General features: G+C 31.2%; 3 protein-coding genes across 3 annotated transcripts; 2 read left to right on the forward strand and 1 right to left on the reverse strand.

The window, feature by feature from the left end:
- Window positions 1–601: 601 nt before the first annotated feature.
- Window positions 602–7,639, reverse strand: Nup205 (nuclear pore complex protein Nup205). The gene is made up of 3 exons (XM_074259296.1): window positions 7,507–7,639; window positions 7,194–7,357; window positions 602–6,366 (listed from the first exon to the last, which is right to left on the reverse strand). The coding sequence occupies exons 1-3, from the start codon at window positions 7,511–7,513 to the stop codon at window positions 778–780; spliced, it is 5,760 nt and encodes a 1,919-aa protein (XP_074115397.1). The 5' UTR covers window positions 7,514–7,639; the 3' UTR covers window positions 602–777.
- A 1,249-nt stretch (window positions 7,640–8,888) lies between these two features.
- LOC141538030 (uncharacterized) lies at window positions 8,889–10,106 on the forward strand. The gene has a single exon (XM_074259288.1). The coding sequence runs from the start codon at window positions 8,945–8,947 to the stop codon at window positions 9,785–9,787; it is 843 nt and encodes a 280-aa protein (XP_074115389.1). The 5' UTR covers window positions 8,889–8,944; the 3' UTR covers window positions 9,788–10,106.
- Window positions 10,107–11,459: 1,353 nt separating this feature from the next.
- LOC141538074 (uncharacterized) lies at window positions 11,460–15,578 on the forward strand. Its single transcript, XM_074259364.1, has one exon. It carries the CDS (start codon window positions 11,820–11,822, stop codon window positions 15,390–15,392), a length of 3,573 nt encoding a protein of 1,190 aa, XP_074115465.1. The 5' UTR covers window positions 11,460–11,819; the 3' UTR covers window positions 15,393–15,578.
- Window positions 15,579–16,151: the final 573 nt, after the last annotated feature.

A 16,151-nucleotide genomic window follows, 5' to 3' on the forward strand; every position in this document is an offset into this window, starting at 1 on the left:
CTATAATGAGTATAATCCAGATTATAATGAGTATAATCTAGATTTTTCTAGCTACTATCTGAAATTTTTTTCACCACAGATATCATTGAGTATAATCTGGGATAATATCCAGTGTCATCTTTTTCTTTCCGTGCACTTGTAAATATTTACCAAATTTTCATTTAAAAAACAACATTGCTTATATTTATTCCAATATAATTAAAATGTAAGAGTAATTGAAAATTTATAATTAATTTATACTTTAAAATTTTCTTACCTTACCATAAAAAAAATTTTTTATTTCAAATTTCAATTATGAAATTTACTTAAAAAATTAAAGTTCCATATTTTTTACACTTTTAATGCTTAAATTTTTTATTATTATTTTTTTCATAATATATAAGTACAAATTCACTTAGTTTTTATTGAAATGAAACTAAAACAATATTTTACCATTGAACTGTATGAAAAACTATTAAAAAAATTGTCATTTTTTTTTTTAATTTATTTTTATTTTCCTAGTTTCATAAATATTAATTAAAGTTATACTTCTATATTTTTAATTTTTATTTAATTTCATAAAAATTAAAGCTAAAAAAAAAGAAGAATATTTTGTATAAAAATATTTTTTATCATTATTTATTAACAAACATTATTATTTTTTATTTTTATTCAAATAATTGTATTGTTCAAAAATTCTTGTTTAATTAATTTTCCTTATATTTTAAATAAACAATGCTTATTTTATTAATAAAAAATAAGAATACAAATAGGCATTACTTAAAAACAGAAATTATTTCACTTGATAATAATAAATTGTAACAATCGTTTTATCCTTCTAATTAATGCTTCAACAAAAGTTTGTTCAACCATTGAATATTCATGCTGTGACAAGTCAACAATTTGAATGATAAAACTGTCATTGAGTACACTAACAAGACCTTGTTTTAAATCCGACAACATATCTCCCGAAACAGCTAAATTATTATCATCTAATCCAACAAATTGGCTCTTATTATACTTAGAACTTGAACTAGTAGTATAAAAGTCCAAATGACTCCAAAGTATATACAAACTGTGTTCAACAATAATAGAACAGTATTTAATATTCTTCCTTTTTTCATCAATAGCTTTCTCCAAACGCTTGCTCACAACAATCTTCTGTTTGGTCATGTCTAACTCCATTTCTTCAGGAATTAAATATTTCTTCAAGTCGGTAGATCCCATGTTCTTGACAACACTGATAGTCATCAGCAAGCTGCGCAAATGCGGCAATTCTGAGTGGAGTAGAGTTGTAGCAGAAACAAGCTGATCAAGAATTGAACCCAGTCCAACTCCACAGCTGTCACTGTTCCGTTTGCTGTCTTTGTGAGTCTTGGTCAAATAAGGTTCAAAAAGTAGATTTCGGATTTTTTGATCCATGCGAGTGTGCTGCATCTGATTGCGGGCGTAAAGCAGAACATTAGCGACGATTTTAACAGAAGAATATTGCTGCTGAACAACGCTTTCATGATCATGAGGATAGATCAATGCTTGATTGTTGAATTTGGGCAGCAATGATACCATCAATTTCTGCAATCTGAACAAATGCGCTCTTAATTCTCTCATACCGTTGTTGCTTTCATTATTGCTGTCCCTGTTTTCAATATTTATCAGTTCTCGTTCAACCAATTGATACATGTCGATGTTAGCTGACCTGGCAATAACACCAGTCAAGCAAGCAACTTGATTCAAAAATGAATTATTCGTATTGAGCGCCGCTGTCCGCAGAATCATCTCAACAGTATCACGATGACTCTGAATAAAACCACAGACTTGAATGGCACATGATTGATTCTCCGTGCCCAAGGTCGTTAGCAGTGCGTCGCATAAATAAAGCGCTGGAAGCAAAATTTGCTGGTACCGTTGTCCAATAGGCGGCAAAAACGAGTCACTTGTTTCAAAGCTTATTTGAACATCTGGATGCTGATCGAATACACTTATACTGGACAAGCAGGAGAGGATTTTATTTTCCAGCAGACTTTCAGCGCCCAGTCTTGAAGAAGCCATACGACAAAATGTCGCCATTTTAGCCTCATAAAGATACAGAGGACGCAAAGTCACCGGGTCTGGTTGCAGCATGCTTCTCAGGAGATTATCAGACTCCAGAAGACTGTCTATCATGTGCTTCATATATCCCCGGCTTGCTAGGTACACGATCCAAGAATTCTCACAATCCAACTCGAGAATTTTATCAAGGCAAGACAGTGCAAGCATTTTACAAACATCGTGTCCGCCGGAGCAGTTGTGGCAGATTATGTCCATCAATTTGTCACCGAATCCGTTGATCACTTGAATTGTCGCGTAACGATGTGATCGTTCGTGGATTGTCAGAGATCGATAAAGCGAACTGTCAAGTTGACTGACGTAAGTCGTGTCTGAAGATTCATTTGAGAATTCTGATTTTTCTAGACCAACTACACAGAGGAAGTTCAGCAGAGCACCGTACAAATGAGTACGGACTTTTTGCGATGACGCTCCGGAGTTCAGTATCCATTGGAGAATGTGGCTGAGAATAATCTTCATGGTCGTGGCGTATGATGGTGAAGATGATAGCAAAATTTCCGAGCTTTCTTCATTGTTTACCGCAAATGTATTCTTCAAATTAACCAAAAGAATCAGAACTGTTCCAGAAACAAGAGTTTTGATTTCATTCAATGCTTCGCATGAGGTCATTTTTTGCAACAAATCATGAGTTAAATTCAACAACATATTCTGCTTTTGACTTGTTGGCAAGTGTTGGGATGTAGCAACTGAAAATAAAATTTCAGTCGCTTGGCACCAGCCTTCAACGAATTTAACAGTTGCATACGACAATGTTTTCGTTTGATTTCGTTTAAGCGCGTAAGCTAAAATTGATTGTAATTCTTGTTGCATTAACTTACGCTGAGTTGCAGTAGCGCTGTTTTGCGTCACAGAAAGTTCTTCTTTTATCAGCAAATGTAATCTTCTAATGTCAATCAACTGAGGACCACCGTTTTGGACAACTGGAACACTGCATTTACCCAGGACCATTTCAACTTGTGAGGGATCAAAAAATTCCCAAGATTTTGTCGGCTCGATTTGCAACTCAAAGTCAATGTAGTGAAGCAAGTCCATTAATAATTTCTGCGAAGGAGGTAAAACCTGCTCACGGTCTTGCGTTGGGTTACCAACAAGTCTCTGAACAAGGCTGTTTTGTAAATTTCCGCCGGTCACGTGCAATTCAATGGCTGCTAATTTCAACAGCCAAGACATACAAGCCAGTTCTGTAGCACGGTTTTTACCCTGAAAGGGTAACTTAGACAAATGCCGCTGGACAAAATCTTGATTGGTTGAGGTCCTTAAAAACCTCAACACTGGCACAGAAGTCTTGCTGTTTGACGCTAAGGTATGAAGAAACCAGTAACAAGCTTCAGTTATCTTGTCTCTTCCTCGCTCCAAAGACTGTTCAAGTATCCCCAGAATCGAGTGCAAGCAAGTTCGCGGGAATCCCAAGATACCAGGTTGTTGAATTACAGTTTTTTTAATGTCCTTGGTAATATCAAACCCAAGCAAATAGTGAGCTAAATTCGGCGCTGGTCTTACAATACTTTGCATTAACAACAATAAAATTCTATCTTTGCAGTTACCAATTGATGCAGAATTCTCTTGATTCTTCTGCTCTTCCAATTCTTGACTCCCAGGATCAACTGGATCCATGTCTAGGCACTCCACGAAACCATGCCTGATGGTCAGTGTCATCTGAGAAGTCGATGTGAACGTAGACAGCAATTCAGAGTCAGCTCCTGGCTCATTTGCTACGCCTTGAATTATCTCAATAGCAGTGTAAGCATGCTTGGGCAGCCTGGAATTAAAAGCCACGTACATAGCGATGTTGATCATGTGATCTGGCTTCCCTGTTCTGGGATTCACGCCTAGCAAAAGCTTCGATAGACCTGTAACGATTTTATTCGACGTCGCAACAGCCAATTGGGTCATATATTGATGCTGAATTCTTAAACCACGTTCAAGGATTCTCAAGCAATTGAATGTGCTGTTCTCCAGGCTTTCTTTACCCGGAAAGTAGTCATAAGTTTCTAAGTTATGGCGGCCTTCATCAAGAATATAGAGAATCACGTGTAAAAATTCAGAGTTGGAATGCAGCTGAGTCATTATATGATACCCGGGTTCAGGATTTACTAGAGTAGAATCACCACCTTGTAATTCCACACGGCAACCCACGAAGTCTTCAACATTGGGCTCGTACTGTGCTATCAGCTTGTTGAAGATCTTCAAGCAGGCATCGGCAACCAGCCACTTTTCTTTGGGATTTTTGTACGAGCGTGTATTGAACCTGAGAAACACTGTATTGATGATAAAATACAAGTACGGGTCAAAGCCTGGGTTTCGTTGACCAACACCCAGTAACCTTGGAATCGGATAGTCCACCAGGGCATCCAAGAGTTCAAGCATCGCTCGGGTCAATGGATATTCTTCATTACGCGATTCAATTTCTTCCAACTCTGTTTGAACACCTCGGGGCTGATAGCTGCTGGTCGTCGGAATGGTGCACAAAATCTGTGCGACTTCTAGGCTCTGCCAAATAGTACTGGAGCTCTCGGGTGACTTGGCAAGAGCAGCTAGCGTGCGAACTAGCACGCCTTTGAGCGGAATGGGCATCGCACAGCCTACAAGACCTATCAAAGCTGGTATGACTTTCCAACCTGGATGCTCACAAATGGCAATGCGAGACATCTCATCGTACTTGGCAACAACTTGGACTACATTTAATACTGCTTCTAGGCCTTTCACCTCTTGCGGTGTAATTCCTTTTGGATGACAGTGTTGGCGGTAAATTGTGTCCTGACTCGGTGGCAATTCTTGACGCAAATTGTAGTAGTATCTGTTGAGCGAGTTGAAGAAATGGTCCCAGGATATTGTTGACCCACTGGAGCCATTGGGTTTTAGAAAATTAAAAGCATGTCTTGCTGCTTGTGGTGATGATGCCAATGATGCTATCATTTTTAAATACGGCACAAACAATCCTGCTGGTAAAATTTCACCAGCTAAGCGGACGAATTTAAAGAGCGCTACTTGACGAGCTGGTAATCGTGTTACGTGAACATTTGATGACAAGTGGGTAACGTTATCGTTCTGACACCAGTACTCTAAAACTAAATTTAATTCTAGCGGGTCTTTTTTGTACAATTCTGATACTGCAAGCATTAAATACTCAAAATGATCATCTGGATTTACGGGTGGTTCTACTCCTTCTTGCTGATAAGCTGTTATGAATCTCATGAATTCATCAGCTTTGCTTCTCAATTCTTTAACTTTCATCGGCATCAAAGTTATGAAATCCGAAATTAATGTATGAAAATATCTTACATAAAATTCTTCATAATGAATATCTTCATTTTTGAATATAACGTTTGTTAATGAGTGGAATGCTTTGTTAGAGAGCGCTGCTTCAACAAGAATTTCATCCTCTTGATTAATATTCTGGCCAATAGACAAATTAGAAGCTGATTTTATCGTAGTAACAGCAACAGCCAGTGCTAATTGTATCAAGCCGCAGAGTCCAGAATTTTCCCAAGCCACATTTGGGTTCATCAATTCCTGAAACAACTCTTCGAGCACACCGCGTTCAGCAACCAGTGGCACTGATTTAACAATAACTTCTCCGTCTTCGCGGTTATTAAGCGAGCTTAAATTAATTGCACTGAGTAGCGCCATAATTAAAGCAAGTGTCACCTTATCTGGTCCACCATCTCTAGCATCAGTTTCTGGTTGCCGCCGTCTCAAGAATGACAATAATTTAAATGTTATTTGAGTTGGCAATGAAGTTTGAGCTGACCAGAGGTAAAGTATGTCCGCCAAGTCTTGTCGTGTGTCATTGTACAGTCTCATCACCATCTGATGATGTTTAGGACCTCCAAGGGCTCGATTTTGCTGCAAAAGATCCTGCTCTTTTATTGGATCCATCTGTTCTAGCAGTGACAGTACACGGTCCAACAAACCGTCTTCTTGCATTTTATTTGTGTACTCGGTTATTTTTTTTGTTAACGCTACTGGAGTGTCAAGAACCCAACTGTGGCCTATACGAGCATGCACTAAAGTTCTCAGAGCTGACGTTAGCGCTTTTCTTCCGTCATAATACAGCAGAATCGCTGTTAAGCCACGGGTCAGTCCTGGGTGGTTCGACATTTGGAGTTGAGCGGTACACAGAAGATCCAGGGCTATAAATTCATTCAAGTCGTACATGTCGGATATTATTATTGTTTCATCTACTAGTTCCTTGGAGAGCACATGATTTCCTAGACCTGGCAAAGTCACGCTTTCGGTTATTCCTTTTTGGATTTCTTCTCGACTTTTTTCATCTTTCGGCTGGAAAAAATTGTTTATTAGAATTATGGCCAGAAATAAATTGTAAGTATGAATTTTTGTTAGATTCAGATAATATTTTTTAATTAAAAAAAAATTTCAGATAATATCAAATATAATCCAGATTATACTTAATTATTTTTGTATTATACTCAGTGTAATTTCCGATTTTACCAAGTAATTTTTCTGGTTATACTGCCCCAGATTACACTGGATATAATCCCAAAAAATATCCCGTATAATTTTAATTATACTCAGTAGATTCTTGGATTATATAATTTTTTCAAAAATTATAATATTCAACTTTTTTCTTTTTTAATTTAAAAATTTTTTTGAAAATTCGTTAAATTTGTAAAAATTTTGATAGTCAATTTTTTTTTTTAAATTGTCATTTATTGGGTTTCCTCTGTCAATAATTGGTGATTTTAGTATTTCAACACTTAAATAACAAAATTAATATAATTTTGTTAATGTTTATTATAAATAGTTGTTAATTATTATCAATTAAGTATTTAACTTCAACAAAATCCATTACAAATTTTTTTTAATAAGTTAATAATTTTTTTATAGCTCAATACAAAAAAAAAAAACCTTAATAAGGTTAATAATTGGTGCATTTACCCTATAAGTTAAAAAAATTTTTTTAAAAACTAAAATCTATAATCCTTACTTGATTTTTAAATTTCCATTATCACCTAACTTATTAATACAAGAAATCAAAAATTAAAATATCTTGATTTTTTCTTTTATCTTTTAAAACTAAAAATTCTAAAATCAAGAATAAAAATTCAAAGAATTTTCTAATTTAAAAAATTAACAAAATTGCTCACCTGATTTTTCATCAATGACAAAAAATTCTGTCGATGATTTCTAAGTGTTTCCATAAATTCATGATACTGTGGATCATGTGTTGTCGAAGCAGATACAACATAGCGTTCAATAAAATTTTGGAGTTCTTTGAAAGATGTCCAAGCATCATTAATTCCAGTTTTTTCTGTCATAAACAAATAAATTAAATATATTAATTAAAATTCAATGTTATAACCTATAAAATAAAACTTTCACTTATCGTTAAAATTATAATCCTGTTGCACATAAAATTATTGTTTGTAAATAATTGTATGATGTTATAAAATTTCCTACCTTCCATGTTTTTTTATTATTAACAATATTATAAACAACGATAATTAAAAAAGCACCGGCTTCGCTATAGAGCGTTTACATGTGATGATTTCTGTACATACATTACAAGACATGTACTATACTTATATCTATCATTTACCTACAGCTATTGTACTCTTAGAATGGCGGGACAACTGAATTAACGTTTGCGCATGCGTCACTAGTGAATTGTTACCAATTTTGCTAGTGATTATTGAAAGTTACTAGTTTTTTTAATTACTTGTAAATAACACTAAATAAAGTTAGCCGACGTTTTTAATTTTTTGATTTTTTTTTAATTATTAAATTAGAACTAAAAAATTACATTAAGGTTAGCTGTCATTTGACAATTTTTTAGTTTTTTTTTAACAAATAAATTTGTTCCAAAAAATTATTTTAAAAAAATTGCATTTGTAGTTTTTTAAAATTTCTAAATGTCAATTTTTTTTATAAATTTTTTTTGTCATAATTTATTTGTTAAAAAAATTCTTTAAATTATTAACTATCTGCTAAGTTAATTTTCATACTAAAAATATTTTTTAAAAATTGCACTCACATTTTTTGAAGTTTTTAAAAATTTTTTTTTATTATTTTGTAATGATTTTTTTTGGAAAAAAAAAATTCTAAAGATTTTTAGATGTCGGCTAACTTAATTTTCATTGTAAATAACCAGACTAATCTGTAAGTTAACTCACGTAGATTTTTTTTCTCGTAAAATAGAGTTAAAAACAATAATACTGAAAGTAAGTAGCTGATTATTTTAATTTTATATGACAAATAAATTAACTCTAAGAAAAGATAATAAAAACTTGAAATGAAAATTGATTTGGATGGAAATTAATTTAACAGATTTATTAAACTTTAATAATTTTTTTAGTAGACATCTGAAAATTTTTAATTTTTTTTATTAATTAAATTACTACTAAAAAAATATTTTTATAAAATTGCACTTATAGTCTTTCAAGTTTTTTACAGGTGAAATTTTTTTTTTTTAATTGTTTAATTGAAATTTTTTCAACAAAAAATTTCTAAAAATTTTGAAATGTCGGCGAACTGCATTTTCATATAAATTAAGGTAATAAAAATAAATAAAAAAATTAAGAAAAACGTTTAACCCTGAAGGCCAAAAAAATGTTCACCTGCAAAAATTTAAAAAAAGTTATAAATGTAAATTTATAAAAATATTTTTTTATCATAATTAATTTGTTATAAAAATTTCAAGAATTATCAGATGTCTGCTGATTTCAGTATCATTTGATACAACATAAAATTGACTCTTTAATTTTTGTTTCAAAAAGATATTGATAAAATAAGTTGACTCATTCTTTCAAGAAAAAAAAAAAATAATCGTTTATATTAGAAGGAAGAAAACTTATCACTAAAAAAAGCTAAACTAAACAATAAATGACAGCTGTGAAAAATGAATTTCATCAACGTACCTTATAAAATAAAAAAAGAAGACTATTTATTAAAAACCGACATAAAAAAATTGTTATTACAGCGTGAGTCTCCCAGAATCAGTGGGTCTAACAGATTGAGATCTTATTACTACATCACAAAATCTCCCCAGACTGCAGATGCAATTGAATTTGGATTTCCTCATTTTCGCAATTGGTATTTGCAAATTACTTATTCTGGATTTATGAAAGATTATTATACACTGTCAGATCTCACTTCTGTAATGCAAGTGTTTTTATTCAACTTTTGTGGACTGGCTATAAAAAATTTGAAGGAATTAGTGCAACAGTCAGAGGACCAAAAATTATGTTATGCTCGAGAATTGCAACAATCGGCTGATGTCGATAATGAAAATGAATCTGAAAGTGATAACGCGGAACCTGATTGTGAAGATATTGATGAGCATGATGATAAAAATTTGAGCAAAATGGAAATTGAAGAAAACCCCGATTGTTTACTACCGGAAATTTTCGTTGATGATGAATCAAGGTGGGCTCATGTTACACAAAACGAACTTTCTTTACATGAATTTTGTAAATATGTTGAGTATGGACTTGGAAAAGGAGTTGTTCGATTATTAAGAATTCCGATTCAAATAGCTTATGATAAAGCACGAGTTAATTTATACAGTTATAAATATATTCAAGAAGATTTGGGTTATTTGATGCTTAGTCTTTGCCCAAGTTTACATGATATTTTAACATACATATCATTTTGTAATTATCTTATCAAAACTTCTGATCATGGGAAAAATGTATCTTCAATTGATATTTATGCAAATACGGAAAACAATCACAATTCATAAAATATTTTTTAAAAATTGCTTTTTAGTAGATTTCATAATTTCTCATCAAATACAAATCCTCGTTTGTATTTATACTAATGACGTAACTTTTCAAAAATTTTGCTATATTTCGACTTAACTCGACAAGCTGAGTCAGAAAATACACAGAAAAAAAAATTCACTTGAATCAAGTAAATAATTTTTAAAGAACTTCATCTTCTTGATTTCCCTCATTAAAAAAAAAGGATTAGAAAGAATTCAAAATGATTTAATTTTTAATCATTTTTAATACTTCCTAATCCTTCAAATCCTTTTTAATACCATCTCTTATGGGCAATTAACATGTAAGATCATTTTTAATTCTTTTTTTTAACAAGGGTTGAGTAGAAAAATTCTTAAACTAAGAAATTTTTCTTGGTTTAAGTAAATTTTACTCAATTCAAGAATTTTTCATCTTGATTGCAGACAATTAAACTCTTTCAAATTATTTTCTTGGTTCAAGAATTTTTCTCTTGATTCAAGTTAGTTTTTTTTACAGTGTACATATGATTCAAAAGTTTGTGTATGTATATCGCTATAACGAGACTTTTTTCACGATGATAGTCAACAATTTTTAAGGGAACCTGATGAAACTCAACATACTTTTTTTTATAAACGATTACGAAGGTCAAGTTCAAATACAAGCTCAATCGGTCAATTAATTTAGAAATTACAGCATTTAAAAATTTTGAAAATTTTATACTCTCACTACATCACCTTCAAATAACTTTTAAACGCGTCGAGATATTCAATTTCTGTAAAATGCGTCTTAAAGCTGAGAAATTAAGTTATAATTTAATTATTTACATGATTTTCTAAATTAAAAAATATCTATCTTAGGATTATTTTCAAGAAATAAAATGAAATCTACTTACATTTGGAAACCCTTGTAAAAATTTTTCGGACTTTTCTCTGAAAAACTCTAAAAAAAACTTATCTTGAGTTCTAAAAGACTTCTAAAGACTTCTTCAGAGTTTTTGAGAGAAAAGTGCGAAAAATTTTCACCAGGAAAACATTTTTTAAATTGATTTTTTGAAAAAAAACTTTCTGATCCACAGAAAAAAGAAAAATTACATTATAAATAGAAATAAGAGTCGTTTCAAATTTAAAACCAGAAAAATTACAGTTTGAAATAAAATTAAAAAAATTTTAATTTTGAATCTTAATTTTCACAACTTTAAATGTAATATTTACATTTTACAATGTAACTCTTTAAAAATCTGTAAAAATTACAATCTGAAACTGTAATTTTATCAGTTTTTTATATGATGCGCCACATTACATTATATGCATTGTAATTTTTCTCTTTTTGTTGATGATTTTTCAATTTTATTAATGAAACAGAGGAAAAATTATTTATCTTTTAATTTTATGTCTTATTTGGATGATCGTCAGATAATAGCAATTTTTGAAAATTGAATGATGATTACATAGTTGAGATGACATCAATTAAGTATCGAAGCTATGAGACTAGTATTGAGTGGACTTTTTTTTGTTGTCATGTGAATATAAACGAATTCAACCTTCATACGAACGTATGCAGTAATCGTTTTATTTTATATTTTATACTATCAAAGCAAGTATATGAAACCGAGCATGCGTAGATTGAAAGATGACTAAAAGGCAGCTGGATTTCTAAGCGTGAACATTTTATATATTACACATAGTACCTTTACATGTTTCATTACAAATTCCGATTTTACTAAAATTCTCAAGTGCATTAAATTCATGAAACTTTGATACAATTAATCAAATGAATTCTGTGTTTTTTAAAGACAATTATTTCAAATGATATTGAAAAAAATATAAAACAGTGAAATTACATATTGCGGTGCCATATAATATTAGAATCAGTGATAATTATCTAGATAAGTGATATTTCCTTATATTATCAGAGTTTTACGCGATAGCTGTGCTGGATTTTTTATGATAATCATTATCAATAATCATCATCATCATCGTAACAATCCAAGTTCATCAACATTGATCATTGGAGGCCGGTATTTGAACAAATATGAACGTCATGGAATTGTCACCGTATCTGAGTGGAATCCAAAAAATTCCGGGAAGTAACTTGAGCGAAAAGTTTGACGCTCTGAATCGCATTGCAAAGAAAATCGTCGAATCAAAATCGAAGAATCAAGATGCTCTTGATTTGGAAGGAGTACCGGAAGCATTGAAACCTCTGGTACAAGTGGAAATTGCCCGATTACGACGGCAACCTGATGGTATTGTTGACGCACTAAAATCCGATGACTCAGTAGTCTTCAGTCGCGCAATTAAAGTTAAGTGGTTTTTCAACGGCAGTATTGAAGCTTGTTCGACATTACAGTACTATCAAACACATATTTTACCGTATGTATCTCTGAAAAGTCGAATTAAAATTATCAAAACCTTAGGTGATAATTTGGATGGAAAATCTGACATTGCTGAAAAATTTTATGTTTCGTTTTGCGAAAAGTACGGAGAAAAGCAAGCTCATCCGCTCCTCAAATCTTGCAGTGAATCATTTATCTGGAATCGCATCACCGAACATAGAGTGTGTCTTGATGATAGAATTGTACGATTTTTGTTCTACAAATATCCAGAACTTATTGTTAAATATCTAAAACTGAGCAAAATGAGTAGCGATCCGTTTGAACGAAATTTACATCACTTTTATGTATATGTTTTTTCACATTTTCTTCCTCGATTGGTGAAGAAATGTCCGAAAGCTTTTGTGGAGCTCATTGAAATGCACAATTGTTCTTTCTCTATAAAACTTAGTAACACTCGCACGGAGTTGTTTTTGGTAAATTGCATTGATGCTTTACTGAAAAATGCTCAATTATTTTTACAAATGTTGGATTTGAAAACAGTGACCAAAAAATTGAACGAAGAGCAATTTAAGAACATTTTTACACAGATGTTTCCTAAATATTTGAAATCATTTCAGTTCGACATAATGTGGGAGTACCTTGAATTCGTACCCGAAGTTAAAAAATTACCACTAATGCTCTCTACATTCGAAGATGTATATAAACTGAACCTGCTGGACTGCACTGAACAAATCTCCCCGAAAGCTTTGGAATTACTTCCATGTGATGAGCGGATTAAACAAGCGAAAATTAAAATGGAAAAAGAACCGTCTAATGAATTTCTTTTCTCAAAGAAATCGTGGATTTGTTATCTATCACCAAAAGAGTCGGTAGAACATATAAAAACACTGATAAAAAAAACTTCTGACGCAAGGAAGCGGATGCATTTACTTGAACAACTAATTTACACTTGCTATGTCAATTCCGATAATAACGCGCTGCTTGAAGTGCTTAAGTACATTACAACGAGACATAAAAACGAAGAAAGGTATTTATTTGCAGATCTTTTGCGCATGATATCCAGTGAAAAAAACTTAAAAAATCTATCACAAGAACATTGGGATGTAATTTACAATTTTTTGAAGTTTCTGCATGTCAAAAATGAGTTCAATTATTGGTTAAATAAATCACAAGTGGAAATAATAATATATTTCATTCGCTTTGAGTTAGAAAACAGTCATTCTATTGATGATAAAATAAGCTTTTTGATCGATTTGGTTATTACGCAATTTCGGAGTTCATTTAATATTTTAGAAGATAATATTGTGTTTGAAAAACAGTGTTTGGAAGAGTTTCTTAAAATACTTCCTACTAAGAAACCTAATGACAAAGATTATCCAAGCATTGAATTAATGAAAAAAGTTATAACATCAATCTATACTTTTAACAAACATAATTTGAAGGCTAAATCTCCTTTTGAGCCCATGTCTATCAAAGATTTTCCTTGGGTACTGAATTTTATTAAAAAAAATTTAAATGAATACCCCGAGAACGATAATAGAGTACAATCCATGCTAAGAACTTTACAAGAAGAAGAGCCAGATGTTTTTGAAGAATTAGCCGCAAAAATTAAAGAAGAAGAATATCTTTTTTCAGACCTCTCAATTTTGCTACGAACACTTCGAACGAATCCAGAAATATTTGTGCGTAATTGCAAGTATTCTTTGGTAATGTGCACAAGATTAACTAATCATCTAATAATTCATGAATTCATAAAATCCTGTCGTTGGTATCAAGATTTGCCAATTAAATTAGCGGAAGAGTGCTTGAAAATGATCGAAAAGACGAAAAATGCCAAAGCATTGATTATTTTGGCGCTACTATTAGAAGGATCGGCTTTTGAACAGGTGATTACTCCTTTCATACCATCATCTGCGACGATAGACGTTGATCCAGAAGATGCAAAAACTGGCTATCAAATTGTGTGCTCTACTTCATTGGCATTCAATCGAGTCAACCCAGCAGTTTCTTTAGATTGCATCCTCAAATTCTGTATCGGTGACTATGTCCATAATATAATCAAATGTCTTGTCAATGTAAGCCGGCGAACGTCAGTCGCTAAAGTCATACCGTTTGCATTGACTCTCATGGATCGTCCAGTATCTATAAAGAAACACGGCATTCGTTTGTTTTGTATGGCTGCAGATGTTAAGCAACTATGTAAAACTTTAATTGAAATGTGGAGATCAGAAACGCATCAAACGATTCGTACATTAGTTTTTTCTAATATATTTGATGCTTTTAAATCTAATCCTAACAATGAAACTTGGGAGATGTTGAAAGAATGTCTTGATGATCTTAAGCCAGATGATAAAGATGTTTTTGCAAGTTTGCTTGAATTTGAGTATGTTCCTAATGAATATGTTGCGGATTATGTTGAAAAATTATTTATTGTTTTTCGTAAGCTTTGTAATGTTGAAAATGTCCCGAAGAAAACTGATAGGAATTATATTTTCGAACTACTTCATGTTTCGAATAAAATATCCGCTCTTTTTTCTGAGGAACAACACAAAAAAATTATTGATAGTTATGTTCTTGATTTGTCGTTACCAAAAAATATACTCTCTTCAGGGCATTCTTATTTGATAAATTGTTATATTGTTCCAGCGCGAAATAAACTTGAAGAAAGATTGAATCATTTTCGAGATATCTTTACTAAAATAATGGAAAATATCAATGTTCCACAGTCTAATTATCCGATATTTTACCCGGCAAATTACTTTGTACACAATTTAGCTTATGATATTATTTATAATTTACCGCGTGATTCTTTGCAAGAACGATTAGCTAGTATTTTACTAGAATTGTTTAATTCTCGACTGAAACCACACCATGATCCAGAAGCGTTTTTGTATTTAACATTGCTTACTTTAATAAAAGGTGAAATCTCGGCGGAAGAAATTGCTGGTATAATTACCGAAGTGTTACCAAAATGGCTTACAATATTTTCTGCCGAGTATATGTATGAAATTGCTACGTACGTATTCGTTTTTTTGAATGACTTTAAACATTCTAAACATGATTTTACTTTGCGTTGGAATAATTTAGATATAATTGAAGCTTTAGTAGCACTTAATGTTGAAGAAGTAGTTATTCTTGCATCGTATTTATTACTTCTTAACGGACAGTCAAACGATAAAAAATTTTATCAAACTATTAACATTCTCAAGAAGCATCAACATCCAACAGTAAGTTCGATTGGTTACACTCTGATGCATAGACATACCTAATATATAATATAATAATATATTAAAACAAAAAGAAATGTATTTATTTTTATACAATTTATATACTCTCTTTTGTTATAATTAAATATTATTTGTGTTGAAGATTGATCATATAATGTACAAAACTAATTTTTCTATGTACTCAAAAAAACATAATCATTTAATAAAATATTTACTTTTCATTAAAAACTTCTTTGATGTTAAATTAATTCTCTCATTTTCATTTCTAGAAAAATAAATAATAAGATAGAGATATTTCTTCATTTTTTTCTACATTATTTTATGAATAAATTTTGAATTTTTTTTTTTTTTTTAGATTCATCTGATTAAATTGAAATTGTTTAGTGAAAAATTAAAAGAAAGTTTATAACTGATAACTCATTCTAAAATTATGCATAAGTCATGAGTTATGACAATATAATTCAATAAATGAAATTAGTTGAAATTTTTCAAAAGTATGAATTTAATAAAAAGGTAAGTTTATTATACGTATTAAAGATCACCATTTTTTTTTTTAACATATTCTTAACATTAATTTACTTAAAGTATTATTTCAATATTAAAGTATTATCTCTGATTAAAAAAAGAGATTTTAAATGATTCAAAATGGTTTGAAAAAATTCAAAAGCATTTAACTATAATTTTGTTATTATTATAGTTCTTGCTTCTTGTTGAATTTTTATGATAGTGAAGTTAGCCGTCAGCTGTCAATTTTAAAAATTTTTATAACAAATTAATTATAAAAAAAAATGCTTCTAAAAT

This window comes from Cotesia typhae, unplaced genomic scaffold (assembly GCF_013202065.1).
Source record: "Cotesia typhae breed Kobodo isofemale line unplaced genomic scaffold, CoteBio_Ctyphae contig_20, whole genome shotgun sequence".
NCBI lineage: Eukaryota > Metazoa > Arthropoda > Insecta > Hymenoptera > Braconidae > Cotesia > Cotesia typhae.